The following is a 21,744-nucleotide window of genomic DNA, read 5'->3' as shown; positions in this document are numbered from 1 at the left end:
AATGAATGAAATATTCATATTAAATGCTTTCTTTACATAGTTGAATGTGATGAGAGGTCTGGATTTGGAGCCACACTCAGAGTTAAACTAGAAAAACACTCTGCAGGATCCAGCTTTGATGTAATGTCCTTAAAACCGTCAGAATGAGGCTCAGCAGCGTTTAGCCTCCACCTGCCTGTAGGACCTCCTACAACACCTGGGCAGCTCCTGATGAGGTGGAGGATGATCTCCTGAGGATCTTCTCCCAGACCTGGACTAACACCTCCACCAGCTCCTGGACGGTCTGTGGAGCAACGTGGCGTTGGTGGATGGAGACGTGATGTCCCAGATGTGCTCAGTGGGATCCAGGTGTGGGGAACTGGGGGTGGGGGGGGTGGGTGGGGGGGGGGGGGTCCATAGCATCAATGCTTTTGTCTGGCAGGAGCTGCTGACCCACTCCAGCCACATGAGGTCCATCATGTCTACATTATGAGGAACCAGGACCAACAGCAGATGGTCTCAGTGGGTCTGAGGATCTCCTCTCTGTCCCTGATGGCAGTCAGACTACCTCTGGGGACACATGGAGGCTGCAGCCCCCCAATGAAATGTCCCCCCCCCCCCCCCCATCACTGACCCAGACCGGTCCTGCTGGAGGATGCTGCAGCAGCACAACGTTCTCCACGGCGTCTCCAGACTCACGTCTCTCATGTGCTCAGTGTGAACCTGCTTCCACCTGAAGAGCTCAGCTTATCAGTGGAGAACCTGCCAGTCTTTCTCCATGGCTTCAATGTTCTGGAGTGTCCACCAAGCCCTGATCTCGGTCCCACAGAACCACGGTGGAGGTGTGACCGAGGTGGCCTAAAACCTGATCCGGTTCCACTGGTTCTGTCCACAGGAATGACCAAAATGCCATCAAACTATTGTGAAAAGCATCTGGAAGGAAACCCAGAACATTTGACTCAAGTCTGACAGTTTAAAGGATAATTCTGCCAAATACTGAGGAGATGGATGGAAACAGTGAATGTGAGGAAAGTTACAGATAAAGATTCTCTCTCTTTATCCTGACATTAAGCAAATAAACTAATTAATAAATGAATCATGAGCTGAAGCAGGAAGTTTAGTCTGATTTCATGTCAGACAGTGAGCGGAACGGTTCTGTGCGTTTTTACGTAGCGTATGTAAATATCTGGTTCCAGCTGTGGACTCACTGACGGAAAGATTACATGAGAGTCCGATTTCTGTGAACACAGAATCATCTGATTCTGATTCTGATCCACTCACTACTGGTGTCAGTAGTGGATCAGAACAAACAGTGAGTCCATTGATGGCTGGGTTCTGCTTTGCATCAGATCTCCATTTGGTTCCCTAGTTTTCATCAACTTTCTGTTCTCTTTGGTTTTTAGGAAACAGGAAATCCTCTGAATGTTTCTGGATGATTTCCAGGTTAATCTGCTCATCAAACCAGAACCTGCAGTTCTGCTCCAGTGTCCTGAATCTGGATGGGATTCACTGAAAGATGAAGATCCAGATGTTTCAGCACAGCTGGTTCTGCAGTTGGAGGTCGGTTCGGGTCATCTTTTCAGAGCCCAGCTGTCAGATCCTGGACTGAACGGTAAATCTTCGTCGCTTTCTCAGTCCAGAGGAACTGAAGCGCTTCACGCCGTCACTCACCTGCTGACGGCGGCGAGCTGCATTGCAGCCACAACTGACCTGCTTCAGACTCACAGAACCGGGGCTGCAAGACAGTCGGCGCCACCGGACCCCCTGACCACCACCAGCAGGCAGAGCATGCAAAGTGCCTTGCACAAGGGCACGGCTGAGACGACTTGGGCAGGGATTCAAACCGGCAACCCGTCAGTGACAGGATGACCTCCTCCTGATGAACTCGCCCCTGAATGTTCTGATCAGGTTCTGATGTTGAGATGAATTATTTTACTTTTGTTGTTTATTTTACTTGACCCTGAATAGAACAGATCAAAAGGTGTTTTTTTTTATTTTCTCTGATTCCTCTGATGATTTCATGATTTTTTTTTTTAGATTTTCATTTTTATTTCATTTAGTGGTTCTTCCTATAGTCTCGTCTTTAGTAACAGTTTCTGCAGCAACCTTGAGGAACAAAGAAATAAAGGATCATTATATTCTGTTCTGTTGGGTTCTGCTGAGTGTTATGTTCCGTCCTCTCACGCTGATCCAGTTTTTCATTTTAATTAAACATTTAATTTTTTTTGACGTATTCACAGGGTAGAACCATCACACAGGGCTCCAACATTTTTAAAATGAACTCTAGAATGAAGAAAGAGATTAAAGCTGTTGGTTCAATTCCCTGTCCTATCGACAGGGGGCGCGTTCTGCCGCCTTTCTCCTGTGTTGTTACGGCGGGTTGTCATGGTGACAGCAGCAGCACCTGTTATTGATCACCTGGCTCGGTTACCTGCCACAGTCTGACGCTCACCAGCCGCTCGTCGCGCATCTCTTTGTGTCTTTGTGCGGCAGCAGGAGGAGGGTTTGAGACCCTCACCGGCACGGCCCGCTGAGGTGCGGGGCGGGCGGGAACAGCTCGCTTCAGTTCCACGTCACTTGCTTGTCTGTTGTACACCTCTCTGCCGGGGGGTGGAGTCAATCGATCCGTTCCGGACGGCGTTCGATCATCATTCACGTGACTTTGAATAGCGCCCTGATTGGTTGATGCGGATCATGTGACATGCTGACACGTTGTCATAGAGATTAGCCCCACCCACCAATGAGCGTGGCTTTTCTGGCTTCAGAAGCAAGCGCTCTCTGACATGTGGCTGTGGGCGGGTCCTAAAGTACGAGCGGCAACGGGATTGGCCGAGCGCAGCGGCAGCGGGCTGCGCTCTGATTGGTCACAAGTACTGAGCGGAACTGTCAGTCATACGCAAGCCCCGCCCGGTTCAGACTGCGGAGCGCTTCGGGACCAGGACCTGAAGATCCGGACTTTGTTGCCTAGAGTGTGTGTGATTGATCCGGATCACCGGAACCGATCAGCGGATCCATGTCCCGGCTGCTGGAGAGCAGGAAGGAGAAGGACAGGATGAAGGAGACCAGCCTGAAGGTGAGCCCGGAACCCCGCCGCGCGCGTGCACGATCACTTTCATCATCCTTAGTTTATTATGGGTTACACGGAACCAGCCAGACCCAACCGACCGGACCGCGGTTCCAGTCGGTGTCTGGCCGGTTCGGGTCTGTTGTGTCTGATCACATCTGGAAACTACAGCCCAAACCGCTGGTTCCGTTACTTCGGCGGACACGCGGGTTCTCTCTGTGTGAACGGACCGGGGCTCGGTTCCGGGCTCGGTTCAGGGGTTGGTTCTGGGTCCAGTTTTATGGAAAACGTAGAAGGAAAGTTCGGAGCTCAGAAACGGGAAACAGATTTTTTTTCTTTCCGCTAACTCAAACGAGCACGCGCGTTTCTGCCACCGCGCGTGTCCACGGGAGCGAACTTGCGTGGGTCCGAATGTGTGCGCGCGAGAAGCGTCGGTCGGTACCGAAGCGGTTCGGTGTGTTCGGACTTTGTGAGGGCGGCAGCGTGGCCGCTTTGTCCTGCAGGAGGAAGCGGGAGGGGGAGGGGAGGACGCGCGCGTCCGTGCGTCTGGGCGCGCGCGCGCGTCTTATACAGGAAGAGATGGGCAGGACTGCAGGTCTGACCTCTGACCTACAAACCCAAACAAACTGGTTCTGATCCTGAAGAAACAAAAGAAAACGTTTCATGAGCATCAGGTCCAGAACCGCTTCTTGTGATCAGAACCTGTGGTTAAATCTGGACACACCTCCTCCTTCAGATGGTTCTGGTTCTGGTTCTGGTTGTGACAGAACCTGTGCTCCTCCACCAGGCGGTGAAGCACGGTGGAGGTGGAGTGGTGGCGGGTTGCTGCCTGTGGGAACGTTCATCAGAGACCAAAGAAATCATCTGGAAGCTTTCAGCAGAATAAATCCACAAAGGCACCGGTAACCGGCAAAATGAAGGCATGTTCTGCTCAGATGGTTCTGCTCAGATGGTTCTGCTCAGATGGTACCGCTCAGATGGTACCGCTCAGATGGTTCTGCTCAGATGGTTCTGCTCAGATGGTTCTGCTCAGATGGTACCGCTCAGATGGTTCTGCTCAGATGGTTCTGCTCAGATGGTGCCGCTCAGATGGTACCGCTCAGATGGTACCGCTCAGATGGTTCTGCTCAGATGGTACCGCTCAGATGGTTCTGCTCAGATGGTTCTGCTCAGATGGTTCCGCTCAGATGGTTTCTGCCAGATGGTTCATGCTCAGATGGTTCCGCTCAGATGTACCGCGTCGATGGTTCTGCTCAGATGTGGCCGCTCCGATGGTTCGCTCGATGGTACCGCTCAGAGGGTCCATAAGCTCAGATGGTACCGCTCAGATGGTACCGCTCAGATGGTTCTGCTCAGATGGTACCGCTCAGATGGTTCTGCTCAGATGGTACCGCTCAGATGGTTCTGCTCAGATGGTACCGCTCAGATGGTACCGCTCAGATGGTTCTGCTCAGATGGTGCCGCTCAGATGGTACCGCTCAGATGGTACCGCTCAGATGGTACCGCTCAGATGGTTCTGCTCAGATGGTACCGCTCAGATGGTACCGCTCAGATGGTTCTGCTCAGATGGTACCGCTCAGATGGTTCTGCTCAGATGGTTCTGCTCAGATGGTTCCGCTCAGATGGTACCGCTCAGATGGTTCTGCTCAGATGGTGCCGCTCAGATGGTTCTGCTCAGATGGTACCGGCATCTGAGCCTAGGTGTGCGGATTACAGAGTTTAACATTTATAATTTGCTATTATTCCTAACTAGCCGTATTCCCACTGATGGATTTGATCTGAATACACAGGATGGATGGATGGATGATGATGGATGGATGGATGATGATGGATGATGATGGATGATGATGGATGATGGAGGATGATGGATGGATGGATGGATGGAAGGATGATGATGATGGATGATGATGATGGATGAATGAATGATGATGGATGATGGTTGGATGATGATGGATGGATGGATGGATGATGGATGGATGGAGGGATGATGGATGGATGATGGAGGATGATGGATGGATGATGGATGGATGTGGATGGATGATGGATGGATGATGGTTGGATGATGGATGGATGGATGGATGGATGATGAAGGGATGATGATGGATGGATGGATGATGGATGGATGATGATGGATGGATGATGGATGGATGGATGATGGTTGGATGATGGATGATGGATGGATGATGGTTGGATGATGGATGATGGATGGATGATGAAGGGATGATGGATGAATGGATGGATGATGGATGATGATGGATGGATGGATGATGGTTGGATGATGGATGGATGGATGATGATGATGATGGATGATGGATGGATGATGGTTGGATGATGATGGATGGATGGATGGATGAAGATGATGATGATGATGATGATGATGAAGGGATGATGGATGAATGGATGGATGATGGATGGATGATGGATGGATGATGAGTCGTGACTCTGATATTGACGTGGTTCTGATGATCCGGTTCTGAGGGTCACCTGCTGCCGCTGACCGTGATTGGCCGGCGGTCTCAGGTGTGCTCTGCCTCTCCTGCTGCTCTCGGCGGTGGATCATGTGACCACGGAGCAGAGCAGCGTGTTCTTCATCCCGGTGAAGACGAGCAGAGCGGGCGCTGGGACGCCCACGCCTGCTGGAGCTTCCTGTGCGTTGCCGTGGTTACCTGCAGCCCACTCGCCGCTCTGCGAGGAAACAGGCGCCGCTAACCGCTGACTCGCATTTAATTACAGTCACAATCAAACAGAACCTTTAGTCCGGCCCGTTTACCTGAGCAAACAGAACCTTTAGTCCGGCCCGGTTACCTGAGCAAACAGAACCTTTAGTCCGGCCCGTTCACCTGAGCAAACAGAACCTTTAGTCCGGCCCGTTCACCTGAGCAAACAGAACCTTTAGTCCGGCCCGTTTACCTGAGCAAACAGAACCTTTAGTCCGGCCCGTTCACCTGAGCAAACAGAACCTTTAGTCCGGCCCGGTTCACCTGAGCAAACAGAACCTTTAGTCCGGCCCGGTTCACCTGAGCAAACAGAACCTTTAGTCCGGCCCGGTTACCTGAGCAAACAGAACCTTTAGTCCGGCTGTTCACCTGAGCAAACAGAACCTTTAGTCCGGCCCGGTTCACCTGAGCAAACAGAACCTTTAGTCCGGCCCGGTTCACCTCAGCCACGGATCTTCTCATTCTGATCCAGAGGTTCTACAGAACAGGGTTCTGATGTGTGTGTTTTGCTCATGGGTCAGGGAAGTAATCCCAAAGCTTTTCAGGATCAGGAAAACGGAGCAGGAACCTGTAAATTCTGGCTGCTGATCTGGTTCTGGTACCGACTGGTTTGGTTCCATTTAGAAGCTGCAGGCTCTGGAGTGGCCAGCAGGGGGCAGAGTAGGCCGCGGTTAGGAAGCTGCGTGCGTCACTTTCCACGCAGTCAGAGAAAGCGACGCTGACCCAGGCGCTCGTTTAGGAGTCGGGGAAGTGGCGCCGCAGGTGGCGAGGAGGTGAACTGCAGCCTAACTGCATCATGGTTCCTCAGACGGCGGCGTCGTGAGCCACAGATTATCAGATAAATGAATTATTACAGATTATCAGATAATTGAATTGTTACAGAATATCAGATAAATTAAGTATTAAAGATTATCAGATAAAATAATTATTATAGATTATCAGATAAATTAATTATTATAGATTATCAGATAAATTAAGTATTACAGATTATCAGATAAATTAAGTATTACAAATTAACGGACCGGTTAACACACTGGTGCGTACTGCTGCTCGGTGGAGGCAGCTGCTTCATGGAGGTTTCAGGGATCAAAGATCTCCTGGTCCATGATGATGGCTTTGGACTCCCTGGAGCGCTGCGTCCTGCCCCCCCCCCCCCCCCCCCCCCCCACAGGTTCTGGGTGACCCTCTCTCTGGACCCAGAGCGCAGAGGAGGCGCCTAAACGCCGCTCTAACCCTTCGTTCCTGCTGTTCTCCTCAGATTGTCTGGTCTCACACCTCAGAGCAGTTTCAACATGGAGGCCGGAGCTTCACTTTTAACGGGAACATCTTTCAACGCTGATTTACGCATTTAATAAACACCTTTCTGTGAATCAGCTGACCCGTTTAAATCCACATCAACATTCATGAGGTGCTTTAAACAGTTCTGGTTGCGTGCAGAGAGCAGAACCCGAGGAGGAACCTGGTACCAGAGGCAGGGGCGGATTTAGGAAATCTGGGGCCCTAGGCAAAGAAAGGGATGGGGCCCTCTGAATTGTGAAGACAACACATAAAACAGACCCATTATACAGGTAGAGAAATTTTATTAGAATAGACATACATTATTTTTTCTACCTTCTGTCCCTCTGTTCTTATAGTTTTCGTCTCTATGTTTTCTTTTATCCCTTGTTCTAGTAGACAAGCTATGATCTGCTTATTTGTTCTCCATTTTTCATTTGAATAAAATAATAGCTGGAAGTAAATCTGCGCCTGACTTCACCTGGAGCGGTCCTCTCAGTCTATAGAGCAGTGTGGATGGTCAGAAAGCTGATTGGCCAGAGCTGGGTCATCTTCAGGAAGTCCACTGTGCTGACTGCTACCAGCAGACTGGATGATGCTGGACTCTCTCAGTCTAAAGTTAAAATATGAGGATTTTATGCAACTTTAATTGTGTCTACGTCACTGTAACTCAGAGGAACATACTGCAATTTCTACTCTACTACTAAACCTATTTATATGTTGGTTACATATTTCAAAATCTTCACGCTCAGTGGAAACCTTGTATCCCCATAATGACAATTTAATGTTAACATTTGTGATAAACTGAACAAATCTTTATTTTAAGGGATGACTTCTTAAACCAGAACTCTTAAAAAAAATCGTCTTCAGCTTTAAAATGAATTATGACAAAACAAAAATTAGATGCATGTCACAGGAAAGACTAGTGATGCTACATGAAAATTTCTTTATTTACTGAACAGTAAATTAGATTGTTTATAATTAACTCCACTCTTAACATCCACAGCTGTTCACAATAACACATTAAAGCAATGTTAATACACAGTTGTAATGCAGAGTGAGAAGTTGGTAATAACTTCCTTATGTTTTTTGAACGTATAACTTAAATTATTAAGGAATTAAACTCCTGCCATTATTCCTTTTTATTTCTTTTATTTTCTCTCGTCTCATCTCGTCTCCTCGCGTCATTTGTTTTCAAATGTTTCGCTGCCGTCTGCCTAGACCTTTCTGCACATGCGCAGCAAATGGACTGATCCAATGTAGTGGAGGGGCGGGGGGGCGAGACAAACTCAATATTATAAGCATTCTGGTGGCATTTTAGCGAAAGGATTTTAATCAAAAACATAATTAATGTGCACAAATAAGTAAAAGCTGTAGTAACCGTACACATAAAATGAGTTTTAGGCAGCTGCCTAGTTTTGCCTAATGGTGAATCCGCCCCTGACCAGAGGTCCAGAAAGGGAAACAGCTGCTGGTGTCTGCAGGGTTCTAGAAATCTGGATCTGTCTTGGCCGAATGCAAACTTAGTCTGGACTCTGGGCGTTGTTTTCTAAGGGAGAGCCCAGAACCTCTGGTACCCAGAACAGTGAGCCAAGGTCGGTGCAGACCGACTTCATGCTGGGTTTACGGTGTTGGTCCCACGTAGTTCTCACATTTAAATCTAGAGCAAAAGTGTAGAGGACCCAAATTCAAGGTCCGGTCAACAGTCCCACCATTCACCATCAGCCACTACCACCTGTTTGTGAAGCCGCTGTGAGTCAGAACCAGAACCAGAACCAGCTTTATTAATGATTGTGTTGGTTACCTGGTCCATGGTACGGACATCTTCACACATCTGGGCCGGGTGGGGGGGCGCTGTCTCTGGGGCGCTGGTTTTGGCTCCAGAACCAGCAGGTGTTAAGAACAGAATCTGTACTGGGCCATCTCTGTGGAGCCAGCAGCGTCCTGAGAAGACAAACATGGAACCCAGAATGGAGACGTCTTGATTAAACCTTTATTCAACCAGACAAAGGACCCGTAGAGACTGAGACCTGTTACCGGGGGACCCGTAGAGACTGAGACCTTTTACCGGGGGACCTGGCACTGAGACCTTTTACCGGGGGACCCGTAGAGACTGAGACCTGTTACCGGGGGACCCGTAGAGACTGAGACCTGTTACCGGGGGACCCGTAGAGACTGAGACCTTTTACCGGGGGACCTGGCACTGAGACCTTTTACCGGGGGACCGGTAGAGACTGAGACCTGTTACCGGGGGACCTGGCACTGAGACCTTTTACCGGGGGACCGGTAGAGACTGAGACCTGTTACCGGGGGACCTGGCACCGAGACCTGTTACCGGGGGACCCGTAGAGACTGAGACCTTTTACCGGGGGCCCTGGCACCGAGACCTTTTACCGGGGGACCCGTAGAGACCGAGACCTTTTACCGGGGGACCTGGCACTGAGACCTTTTACCGGGGGAACCGTAGAGACCGAGACCTGTTACCGGGGGAACCGTAGAGACCGAGACCTGTTACCGGGGGACCCGTAGAGACTGAGACCTGTTACCGGGGGACCCGTAGAGACTGAGACCTTTTACCGGGGGACCTGGCACTGAGACCTTTTACCGGGGGACCGGTAGAGACTGAGACCTGTTACCGGGGGACCGGTAGAGACTGAGACCTGTTACCGGGGGACCCGTAGAGACTGAGACCTTTTACCGGGGGACCTGGCACTGAGACCTTTTACCGGTGGACCCGTAGAGACTGAGACCTGTTACCGGGGGACCTGGCACTGAGACCTTTTACTGGTGGACCCGTAGAGACTGAGACCTTTTACCGGGGGACCCGTAGAGACCGATACCTTTTACCGGGGGACCCGTAGAGACACAGACCTTTTACCGGGGGACCCGTAGAGACCGAGACCTTTTACCGGGGGACCCGTAGAGACCGAGACCTTTTACCGGGGGACCCGTAGAGACTGAGACCTTTTACCGGGGGACCTGGCACTGAGACCTTTTACCGGGGGACCCATAGAGACTGAGACCTGTTACCAGGGGAACCGTAGAGACTGAGACCTTTTACCGGGGGACCTGGCACTGAGACCTGTTACCGGGGGACCCGTAGAGACTGAGACCTTTTACCGGGGGACCTGGCACTGAGACCTTTTACCGGGGGACCCGTAGAGACTGAGACCTGTTACCGGGGGACCCGTAGAGACTGAGACCTTTTACCGGGGGACCTGGCACTGAGACCTTTTACCGGGGGACCGGTAGAGACTGAGACCTGTTACCGGGGGACCCGTAGAGACTGAGACCTGCTACCGGGGGACCTGGCACTGAGACCTGTTACCGGGGGACCCGTAGAGACTGAGACCTTTTACCGGGGGACCTGGCACCGAGACCTTTTACCGGGGGACCCGTAGAGACCGAGACCTTTTACCGGGGGACCTGGCACTGAGACCTTTTACCGGGGGAACCGTAGAGACCGAGACCTGTTACCGGGGGAACCGTAGAGACCGAGACCTGTTACCGGGGGACCCGTAGAGACTGAGACCTGTTACCGGGGGACCCGTAGAGACTGAGACCTTTTACCGGGGGACCTGGCACTGAGACCTTTTACCGGGGGACCGGTAGAGACTGAGACCTGTTACCGGGGGACCGGTAGAGACTGAGACCTGTTACCGGGGGACCCGTAGAGACTGAGACCTTTTACCGGGGGACCTGGCACTGAGACCTTTTACCGGTGGACCCGTAGAGACTGAGACCTTTTACCGGGGGACCCGTAGAGACCGATACCTTTTACCGGGGGACCTGTAGAGACAGAGACCTTTTACCGGGGGACCCGTAGAGACCGAGACCTTTTACCGGGGGACCCGTAGAGACCGAGACCTTTTACTGGGGGACCCGTAGAGACCGAGACCTGTTACCGGGGGACCCGTAGAGACCGAGACCTGTAACCGGGGGACCCGTAGAAGACCGAGACCTTTTACCCGGGGGGACCCGTAGAGACCGAGACCTTTTACCGGGGGACCCGTAGAGACCGAGACCTTTTACCGGGGGACCCGTAGAGACCGAGACCTTTTACCGGGGGACCCGTAGAGACCGAGACCTTTTACCGGGGGACCCGTAGAGACCGAGACCTTTTACCGGGGGACCCGTAGAGACCGAGACCTTTTACCGGGGGACCCGTAGAGGACCGAGACCTTTTACCGGGGGACCCGTAGAGACCGAGACCTGTTACCGGGGGACCCGTAGACCGGACCTTACCTTTTACAGGGGGACCGTAGAGACCGACACCTTTACCGGGGGACCCGTAGAGACCGACACACCTTTTACCGGGGGACCCGTAGAGACCGAGACCTTTTACCGGGGGACCCGTAGAGACCGAGACCTTTTACCGGGGGACCCGTAGAGACCGAGACCTTTTACCGGGGGACCCGTAGAGACCGAGACCTTTTACCGGGGGACCCGTAGAGACCGACACCTTTTACCGGGGGACCCGTAGAGACCGACACCTTTTACCGGGGGACCCGTAGAGACCGAGACCTTTTACCGGGGGACCCGTAGAGACCGAGACCTTTTACCGGGGGACCCGTAGAGGGACCGTAGAGAGGACGATACCTTTACCGGGGACCCGTAGAGACCGAGACCTTTTACCGGGGGACCCGTAGAGACCGAGACCTTTTACTGGTGGACCCGTAGAGACCGAGACCTTTTACCGGGGGACCCGTAGAGACCGAGACCTGTTACCGGTGGACCCGTAGAGACCGAGACCTTTTACCGGGGGACCCGTAGAGACCGAGACCTTTTACCAGGGGACCTGGCAAAGGCTCGTGACTCTGACACTGAGAGCGTGGAGCGGGTTTCCCTTCAGCCCAGGTCCTCTGAGATGTTCAGCTCCTGCCGTGTTTCACAGACACTGGTGTGCCGTTAGCGACGTGACGCCTCGCTGTAACCTCATTGTTCTCCATAAACATGTGTGAGTTACTCCTGATGACTCCGCTGGGTTAAAGCTTTTGACTAAAACATTCATGGAGCTGGACCTACCTGCAAAGCTACCTAATCTACACATAAGTCATGAAAGCTGTTAAAACCATAATATTCCCACTGTGTGTACCGGTGATCTGGTTCTGCTGGAATGAACTCAGGTTTGCTAACTAAGCATTTTTATCTGTTCAGAACCTTTTGAACCACCTCTCCCCATAGCTCAAAGACCGGTTCCCCCACGTGTCTCAGCCGGGTCACTTCCGTACTTCTGGTAGAACTCCATGGTTCTGCTCTCAGCCACACAGGGGGAACCTACTGATATGCTACCGGTCTTAATTGGGCGGGCTTTGCTGCCTGTCTCCTCTAGAACCTGAAGAACATTTAGCTCTTTGCTCTTCATGCCAAACAAACCCTGAAATACATTCATTCAAGCATCTGAATAGTTTGAGGGGTTTCTAATGATCGAAAACCTTCACTGACTGAATTCTGCTTGACCAACCGACTCCACACATCAAGCTCATCGTGGATTCTTGTCTTAATGCAGTTCTTATTGAATTTGGTTGGCCAGGCTCACTCCTGGGTGTTTAATACCAGTTCCTCTTATAACGGAACAGCGTGTTGATTTCTACTGTGGACTAAATGACCTGCAGAACACATCCTGAGTATTGGCTGTTTGTCTGCAGCATTTTGATTGGTAGAGGCGGGCCTTGTTGAGATCAGTGCATCGTCTGCATACAGACTGATTCTACACTCCAGTTAGTCCCGTAATATCCCATAATGACCATTAACCCTTATTCTGTATGTGGGGAGGAATAAAGTGTCTGAAAACAGTCCACAGTATCTTTACTGAAGCCAAATCTCTTCATCACTAAGAAGACAAACTCCCACCTGACTGAATCAAAGCTGTTTCACGTCTAAACCGCAGTAAAGCACTAATTCAGGCTTCACTTGTCCCCTAATTCTGTGCTGTTTGGCTGTTTCTCACAAACCCTGGTTGTCCTCGTTAACAATTAACATTACAGGTTTCATTGTTTGTGCTGCAATGGTGGCATAAAGTTTACCTTCTGTGCTTAAAAAGCTCCAAGGCCTTCAGTCCAGCCGACCGGCTCTGAGCGGAGGGCCTGTCCAGGAGCCAGGAAGTCCAAACGAGCGGCGCCGGCGTCGGTACCGGGGAAATGCTAGGGTTCTTTCCTCCTTGGTTACTGGTGAAATACGTTTATCATTAGCTTCTCTATCCAGGGCAGGAAGGTCTAAGGAGGTCTGAGCGTTTACTAAGCTGGTCTGATTGACAGTATAAAGATTTTTTATGTCTTTCAAAGGTTTTTGTTTCCTGAGCCTCCAAACCAACAGAGTTGCTGCTCTTGGTTCCGCCTCATAATATCAGTTTTAATGGATGTTTTACTCCACAGCCTCCTTCAATATTTGATTTCCTGTTTCATGTGTGCTCTGCATTTACGATGTGTATTTGGTTCAAACTCCTGTAAGTTAGTTCAGTTTTAGGTTTTATAGGTGCAGCACCTTGAGAACAGCTTTAGCTGCATCCCATAATATTTTTATGATTTACTTCTCCGGGAATATTGTCCAAACCGTCTGCTTTTCTGACATATATTTAATATATTTCAGCACCAGGTGGTGCTTCAGTTCTGTCTGTAGACCAGAACCCCCCCCCCCCCCTTCTCAGGCGCCTCCTGTGTTTGTAAAGAAACCCAGAAAAACAGCCTCACCTGTCGGAGGAACACCTGAAGCAGGAAGTCACAACTTCATGAAGCTGCTAGCATGTTGCTCCTTCGCTGCTCTGACGGTGGTATTTAGGGCCGGGAGCAGCTGAGAGGCAGATGTTCTGCGTCCGGCCCAGTCCGGTCCTGTTCGGTCCGGTCCGGCTTGGTCCGCTCTGTCTTGGTCCGGTCCGGTCCGGTCCTGTTCGGTCCGGCTTGGTCCGGTCCGTCTTGGTCCGGTCCGGTCTGGCCCGGTCCGGTCCGGTCTGGTCCGTCTTGGTCTGGTCCGGTCCGTCTTGGTCTGGTCCGGCTTGGTCCGGTCCGGTTTGGTCCGGTCCGGTCCGTCTTGGTCCGGTCCGTCTTGGTCTGGTCCGGTCCGGTCTGGTCCGTCTTGGTCTGGTCCGGTCCGTCTTGGTCCGGTCCGGTCCGTCTTGGTCCGGTCCGGTCCGGCTTGTCAACTAGAGAGCGGAGAACAACGCAGAGCTGCGGTGTGACATCAGACTATAGTCAGAAATATCAGCTTTAGTTCCTCACGTCATTATTTTCTAGCTCTTTCTGTCTAGAATAGTGAAATGTTGCTTATTGCTCCAACGGGCTCCCTCTCTGTCCCAGCCTCGGCCCGCCGGGCCCGCCGGGTCCGCCGGGTCCCGTGACCCCCCAGGAACAGAGCTCTCTTTCTCCTTCCTCACTGAACTCTTTATTCACCCATCAGCTGATCCCTGACTGTCACTGGTTACTGAGCGCTGCTTCTTCACTCAATAAGCTGGTTCTGATCCATAATGACCCGATCTGTTCCTTACAGACCACATCTGATTCTGGCCGACCCAGACCAGCAGCTAGGGCTGTGAGATGATGTGCTGAAAAGGTTTCAGCACATCATCTCACATCAGGGATATCCTGCATTGTTTAGTTTAGTGCAGTTTTTTACCAACGTGAAACTAGAACCGGTGGAAAAAGTCCGAATGTGAAACCAGAACCGGTGGAAAAAGTCCGAATGTGAAACCAGAACCGGTGGAAAAAGTCCGAATATGACCCGGACCCTTTTTAAATGTCACCTTCAGAAAATGTCTGTCGCCACCCTGCTTAGTTTGGCCATGAGGGGTTGAGAGGCTAAATCCTTTCCTCTGCCTACATCCCCCAGAATACCAAGCGGTTCTGAATCGGAGCTGGTGGAATTACTGAAAATGTAATCTGTTAATCTGTTAATATTAGGGTTAAAAAAAAAAAAAAATATATATATATATATATATATATATATATATATATATATATATATATATATAATATATCTATATGGATTTATGGGCCAGCCCTAATAGCAACATTACATTTCAGAAATATTTTCTCCCTGTTTTGTTCTGTGGGGCTCTGTTGGTGAAGTGCATCCTGGGAGTTGGAGTCCAGCTTTCTTCCTCTGTATTTTGCCTAAATAAGTGTGCAGCTGGTAGAGCAGCTGAGGACCGCAGCTCGTCTCCAGCTCCAGTGATCAACACGGCGTCTGATATCCTCCTGAGAGCCGTGACCAGAACCCGCCGTCAGAACCATGAAATGTTGCAATCCTGAGGCTGGTTCTCATGAAGACAGATGGACTTCCTCTTCCTCTTCCTGTTCAGAGAAACCGACCGAACAAAGGAAAGCAGAAGTTCCCATGGAGACTCGGTCACAGGGCCCGTTCTGATCCGGTCCCACCGAGCCTTCTCTGGTACCGCTGGGTTTCTGCTGCAGACAGACGGACCAGCAGGTCCCGTCGCTCTGATGACTGAACAATGAACCGGACCGGGTCAGACCTGGCAGCCACCGGGTCTGTCTGAGCCAGAGGGCTGCAGGTTCTGACCTCCTGAAGGCCCGTCAGGCTTTCTGGGTCCGGGTCGTGGAACGTTCCTTGGAGGCGGGTGGAGCTGAAATCTGATGGGTTTGTTTCTGAACATCAGAACCGCATGTCTGATTTTGGATCGGACCTGAACGGGTTAGCTCCAATCTGAGAACCGTGCCGCCTTCCAGACTCATTTAGCGGTTAAACTGAAGGTAAACGCTGTTATGAGGCCTAAGGTTCTGCTCAGGTTCTGTTCTCAGGTTCTGTTCTCAGGTTCTGTTCTCAGGTTCTGTTCTCAGGTTCTGTTCTCAGGTTCTGTTCAGGTCAAAGGGAGCGCTGGAGCACAGAGAGGAGGATCAGAGCTTTTGGTCTGTTGACCCCACATCCTGACCCGGTACTCAGCCCGGCAGGACCCGGTTACCGTGACAACTGGGTCCAACTGGGACTGAAGGTCTGGGTTCTGACAGACCGGAACCAGATAAGAGTATCTGATGTTGGTGTTTTATTTCCATATTTGACCCAAAAACAGCATTTATTCAGGCATCCAGGCCTGCGCTGTGATTGGTCGGTCCAGGCGGCTCCGCCCTGCAGCGCTGCTGAACGGCCAGCAGGCGGACCGGTGAGCAGGAAGAACCGGTGACAAAGTTTTCCTTTTCATTGGAGAACAAAGTTTGCAGACCTCTGAGGATCAGAGACGACTTTTCTGAGGGACTCCATCATTTCTACCAGGCTGATGTGTAGTTTATATTTATGCTATTCATTTATTTTTTTATTCACTTATTGCTTTTTTATGGTTGTTATTGCAGTTGTAATATTTTTGAACTGGTGTTGCACTGAGATGTGCAGCAGCTCTTATTCATTCATTGTATGTATATATAATTTATTTAGTTGTTTTCTGCTGAGAAATACGGGTTAGGTACAGAGGCCAACTATACATGATATCTTTTTTTTTTTTTTTACAAATAAAAAACTGAAAAGGGCATTGTGCAAAAGTATTCAGTCCCCCTGAGCCAATACTTTGTGACCACCTTTTGCTGCAGCTCTTCTATGGTTTGTCTCTACCAGCTTCTAGGGAACGACATTTCTGCCCGTTCTTCTTTGCCAATCAGCTCCAGCTCAGTCAGATCAGCTGGAGAGCGTCTGTGAACATCAGTTTTCAGATGTTTAACAGATTCTGGATTGGGTTTATGCCTGGACTTTGACTAGGCCATTGTAACCCATGAATTTGTTTCAAACCATTGGCGTTATGTTCAGGGTTCCTGCTGGAAGGTGAACCTCTGCCCAGTCTCAGGTGTTCTGCTGACTCCAGCAGGTGTTCGCCCTGAATTTGGCTCCATCCATCTTCCCTGTTCCTGCTAAAGAGAAGCACCCCACAGCATGATGCTGCCACCACCATGTCTGACAGGACGGTGTGGTCAGGGTGATCCGCAGTGGTAGTTCTCCGCACCACACAGCGTTTTGCATTTTGGCCAAAAGGTCCATTTTGGTCTCGTGTGACCAGAGCACCTTCCTCCATGTTTGCTGTGTCTCCTTTGTAGCGTGAGCTCCTGCTGGCCAGTCCCTCTTCCACCATTAGAAACAGTCTGATTTTATTCCTCTGGCTGAGAGCACAACAACATTGTGGTTTTGTTGCGTTCTCTTCATTTTGCATTGTCTTGTGGATTTTGTCTTTGCAGTTTCTGCTCTCAACGAATTCCCTTAGGGGACAACAAAGTTGATCTTATCTTTTAACAGGAGTGAACGGTCAAAACAAACTGAGCTTTAAATAACAAACCAGTTGGAGTTGGACGCACCATGTAGATCTGGATTTAAGTGATTCTGTATTTTATGGGGGGATTTTTCACGTCTCTAGTGGCTCGCTTTTTACCACAGTAGGTAGACAGGAGGGCGATGTTCTCTATGTTCTTAGTCTTAGTGAGGACTTCAGAACCGGGTCCATGTTCTCTATGTTCTTAGTCTTAGTGAGGACTTCAGAACCGGGTCCATGTTCTCTACGTTCTTAGTCTTAGTGAGGACTTCAGAACCGGGTCCATGTTCTCTACGTTCTTAGTCTTAGTGGAAGGACTTCAGAACCGGGTCCTTGTTCTCTACGTTCTTAGTCTTAGTGAGGACTTCAGAACCGGGTCCATGTTCTCTACGTTCTTAGTCTTAGTGAGGACTTCAGAACCGGGTCCATGTTCTCTACGTTCTTAGTCTTAGTGAGGACTTCAGAACCGGGTCCATGTTCTCTACGTTCTTAGTCTTAGTGAGGACGCGGGCAGCAGGTTCTGAATCAGCAGCTAACGTGTGTTCCCACTGACTCTAAACCTATTTTCCATTTAACAGAAAGGTGTTCACCACATATCAGGTGACCCGTCACGCTCCAGGTATTCGTCTAGTTCCTCCCTCTGCTCTTTGTTTCCCACAAAGACAGAAACCCAAAACATCGCCTGAATGTCTGATGCAACAGAACCCTTATTCACCTGTTCCCCCAGCAGATTTCCACCTCATCCGTGTGGTCACATGACTCCCTGACTGTCTAGGTCTCTGAGTCTAGGGACCTTACCTGATCCAGTACATCCTGAACATTAGGGCTTGGAATAGACACATTGAGTCAAATTGGCTGAATAGCAGAAAATGAACTGAGAGATTTCTAGCCAGCCCACTGAAGGGTTTCATTGTTTTCTCTTTGCTTCAGAACAAGGAGAAGGAGCGCCTGAAGGAGCGTGAGAAGGAGACGAGAGAGCGGGAGGCGCGCTCCAGCAGCGGCCACCTCTTCACCTCGCTGAGTGTGTCGGCCACGACGCTGTGCTCATCCTGCAACAAGAGCATCACAGCCAAGGAGGCGCTGAGCTGTCCAGGTAAATACACCTGCTCAGGTATCCACACCTGTCCAGGTAAATACATCCATTCAGGTATCTGCACTTTTCAAGTCAAGTGCAAGTAAAATTTTATTTATATAGAACCAACTCACATCACTTTCTAAATCTCAAGGCTCTTTCCAAAGTCAGATTGGTGACCTAGTGGTTAGAGTGTTGAGCTTGGGTCCCAGAGGTTCTGAGTTCAACTCCCACTGCCTGCACTCTGGGTCCCTGAGCAAGACCCTTAACCCCCAATTGCTCCCCAGGCGCCGCACATGGCAGCCCACTGCTCCACAAGGGGATGGGTTAAGATGCAGAAATGAATTTCTCCATTGTGAGATCAATAAAGTTCAATTATTATTATTATTCCATCAGATCCTCCAGGTTGGTGAGAAAGTTTCCTCTCTAAGGAAACCCAGCAGGTTGCATCAAGTCTCTCCAAGCAGCATTCACTCCTCCTGAAAGAGCGTAGAGCCACAGTGGACAGTCGTCTGCATTGTTAATGGCTTTGCAGCAATACCTCATAGGTATACCTCGGAGGTGAAAAAAGGAAACTCTGGAAACCTGTTTAATATGGGATTTAAATGACATGTCTTGGTAAAAAAATAACACCAAGATTTTTACTTTATTACCAGAGGCCAAGTTAATGCCATCCAGATTAAGTGAATGATTAAGAACTTTATTTTTTGAAGACTCTGGCCCAAAGATTACAACTTCTGTCTTGTCAGAATTTAAATGCAGGAAATTTAAAGTCATCCAGCTTTTGATGTCATCAAGACATGACTGCAGTCGAAGTAACTGATTGGATTCATCAGGATTTATGGATAAATATAGCTGAGTATCATCAGCATAACAGTGGAAATTAATCCCATGCTGTCTGATAATTTTGCCAATCGGAAGCATATATATAGTAAAGAGAATTGGTCCAAGGACTGAACCCTGTGGTACTCCACAGGTGACCCTAGAGTTTGAGGAAGATTTATTATTAACATGAACAAACTGGAATCTGTCCGACAGATAAGATTTAAACCAGCCTAATGCTTTCCCCTTAATCCCTACATTTGATTAGCAACTACTTTCTCAATAATTTTAGATAAGAAAAGAAGATTGATATAGGTCTGTAGTTTACTAACTCATCTTGATCAAGAGATGGTTTCTTAAGTAAAGGTTTAATAACAGCTACTTTAAAAACCTGTGGTACATATCCATTTACTAAGGATAGATTAATCATGTCTAAAATAGGACCACTGATCAAAGGGAATATGTCCTTAAACAACTTGGTTGGGATTGGGTCTAACATACAGGTAGAAGGTTTAGATGAAGCTAAAATTTTAGATAGCTCAGAAAGCTCTACTGCTTCTAAACAGTTCAAACACTGCGCAGGTTCTAAAGATTCCTCCAACGCTGCCTCACTTACTGAGGACGAGGTAATCATGTTTGGGAGGATGCCAATTATTTTATTTTTAATGGAATCAATTTTATTTATGAAGAATCCCATAAAGTCATTACTGCTAAGAGCTAAGGGAATGGATGGATCAACAGAGCTGTGGCTCTGGGTAAGTTTGGCAACTGTACTGAAGAGAAATCTAGGATTATTTTTATTCTCTTCAATTAATGATGAAAAATATGCTGCTCTAACTCCACAAAGACCTAAACCCTGGAAACTGGTTCCAACAAGAAAATAAATTTAGCGTCTTTCAGAATAAAGTTATTTCAGGACACAATGGCAGGTCCAGTTCGTTCCCGCTGGATTCTATTAAGGAACTCCACCAGAACTCCAGGTTCTTCTCCGGCCTTTGGCTTTGGGGTGGATTGTGGAGAAATTGACCCATCGTGAGTGGCAGTAAGATCTCACATGGCAGTAGTGATGTCACAAATGCACCGTCTGTGACATCACTACTGCAGCTGGTGCTCCAGCCAATCAGAGTAGATACTGAGCAAAGACCTTTCTGTCTCACAGGATGCAACGTCACCATCCACAACCGCTGCAGGGACAGCGTGGCCAGCTGTGCCAAGATGAAGCAAAGGGTAAGGCCTGTCTGTCTGTTACCTGTCTGTCTGTTACCTGTCTGTCAGTTACCTGTCAGTCTGTTACCTGTCTGTTACCTGTCTGCCTGTTACCTGTCTGCCTGTTACCTGTCTGTTACCTGTCTGTCTGTTACCTGTCTGCCTGTTACCTGTCTGTCTGTTACCTGTCTGCCTGTTACCTGTCTGTCTGTCTGTTACCTGTCTGTCTGTTACCTGTCTGTCTGTTACCTGTCTGTCTGTTTCCTGTCAGTCTGCCTGTTACCTGTCTGTCTGTTACCTGTCAGTCTGTTACCTGTGTGTTACCTGTCTGTCTGCCTGTTACCTGTCCGTCTGCCTGTTACCTGTCTGTTACCTGTCTGCCTGTTACCTGTCTGTCTGTTACCTGTCTGCCTGTTACCTGTCTGTCTGTTACCTGTCTGCCTGTTACCTGTCTGTCTGTTACCTGTCTGTCTGCCTGTTACCTGTCTGTCTGCCTGTTACCTGTCTGTTACCTGTCTGTCTGCCTGTTACCTGTCTCTCTGCCTGTTACCTGTCTGTTACCTGTCTGCCTGTTACCTGTCTCTGTTACCTGTCTGTCTGTTACCTCTCTGTCTGTAACCTGTCTGCCTGTTGTCTGTCTGTCTGCCTGTTACCTCTCTGTCTGTAATCTGTCTGCCTGTTACCTGTCTGTCTGTCTGTTACCTGTCTGTCTGTTACCTGTCTGCCTGTTACCTGTCTCTGGTACCTGTCTGTCTGACCCCCTGTTACCTGTCTCACAGCAACAGAAGTTGACCTTGGTCAGAAACAACTCGGCTCTACAGAATGTCGCCCTGCGTACCAAAAGTGAGTCCACCTTTCTGTCTTACTGCCGCCTGTCTCTCCACCTGTCTACCTGCCTGTGCCCCTCCCACATGCTTGTCCTCTCTGGCCACCCTCAGCTCCGATGATGAAGGAGCGTCCAAGCTCAGCCATATATCCCTCCGACACTCTGCGGCAGTCCCTGCTGGGATCCAGACGGGTCCGATCCGGCCTCACCCTCGCCAAGAGTGTCTCCACCAATAACATCGCAGGGTGAGTAGCAGCCCAGAGCTGATTGGCTACAGGTGATCCTGAAGCCCTGACCTGCCTCAGGAAGCTCCGCAGCTCCAGCGGCGCATCACTTCCTGAATGTAGCGCTGCAGAGCGACGGGTCTGTGGTAGCTGGTACTGTCTCCTGTCTCTGACAGCTTCTGTTGGACCTGTCTGTCTCTATCTGTCAGGGGGACGGAGGACTCTGTGGGTCTGCGGAGGATTCTGTCTCAGTCCACGGAGTCTCTGAACTTCCGCAACAGGACCTTATCTATGGAGTCCCTCACAGACGACGGTTGGT

General features: G+C 49.8%; 1 protein-coding gene and 1 long non-coding RNA gene across 4 annotated transcripts in view; one reads left to right on the top strand and one right to left on the bottom strand.

Moving 5' to 3' along the window:
• Positions 1 to 2,859: 2,859 nt before the first annotated feature.
• arhgef2 (rho/rac guanine nucleotide exchange factor (GEF) 2) overlaps positions 2,860 to 21,744 on the top strand; it is a 31,143-nt gene continuing 12,258 nt past the window's right edge. For all 3 annotated transcript variants that reach the window (XM_036135662.1, XM_036135663.1, XM_036135661.1), the window contains exons 1-6: positions 2,860 to 3,052; positions 18,206 to 18,368; positions 20,329 to 20,396; positions 21,155 to 21,218; positions 21,314 to 21,446; positions 21,635 to 21,738. In XM_036135662.1, coding sequence (XP_035991555.1) covers positions 2,993 to 3,052; positions 18,206 to 18,368; positions 20,329 to 20,396; positions 21,155 to 21,218; positions 21,314 to 21,446; positions 21,635 to 21,738 — 592 coding nt within the window. In that variant the 5' untranslated portion in view covers positions 2,860 to 2,992. The remainder of the gene's footprint in view (positions 3,053 to 18,205; positions 18,369 to 20,328; positions 20,397 to 21,154; positions 21,219 to 21,313; positions 21,447 to 21,634; positions 21,739 to 21,744) is intronic.
• LOC118562733 lies at positions 9,704 to 10,055 on the bottom strand. The gene is made up of 2 exons (XR_004930794.1): positions 9,969 to 10,055; positions 9,704 to 9,813 (listed from the first exon to the last, which is right to left on the bottom strand). It is a non-coding gene; the product is annotated as an uncharacterized LOC118562733 (long non-coding RNA).

This window comes from Fundulus heteroclitus, chromosome 3 (genome assembly GCF_011125445.2).
Source record: "Fundulus heteroclitus isolate FHET01 chromosome 3, MU-UCD_Fhet_4.1, whole genome shotgun sequence".
Lineage (NCBI taxonomy): Eukaryota > Metazoa > Chordata > Actinopteri > Cyprinodontiformes > Fundulidae > Fundulus > Fundulus heteroclitus.
Note: the sequence above shows the minus strand (reverse complement) of the source record. Positions and strands in the feature narration are given on the sequence as shown.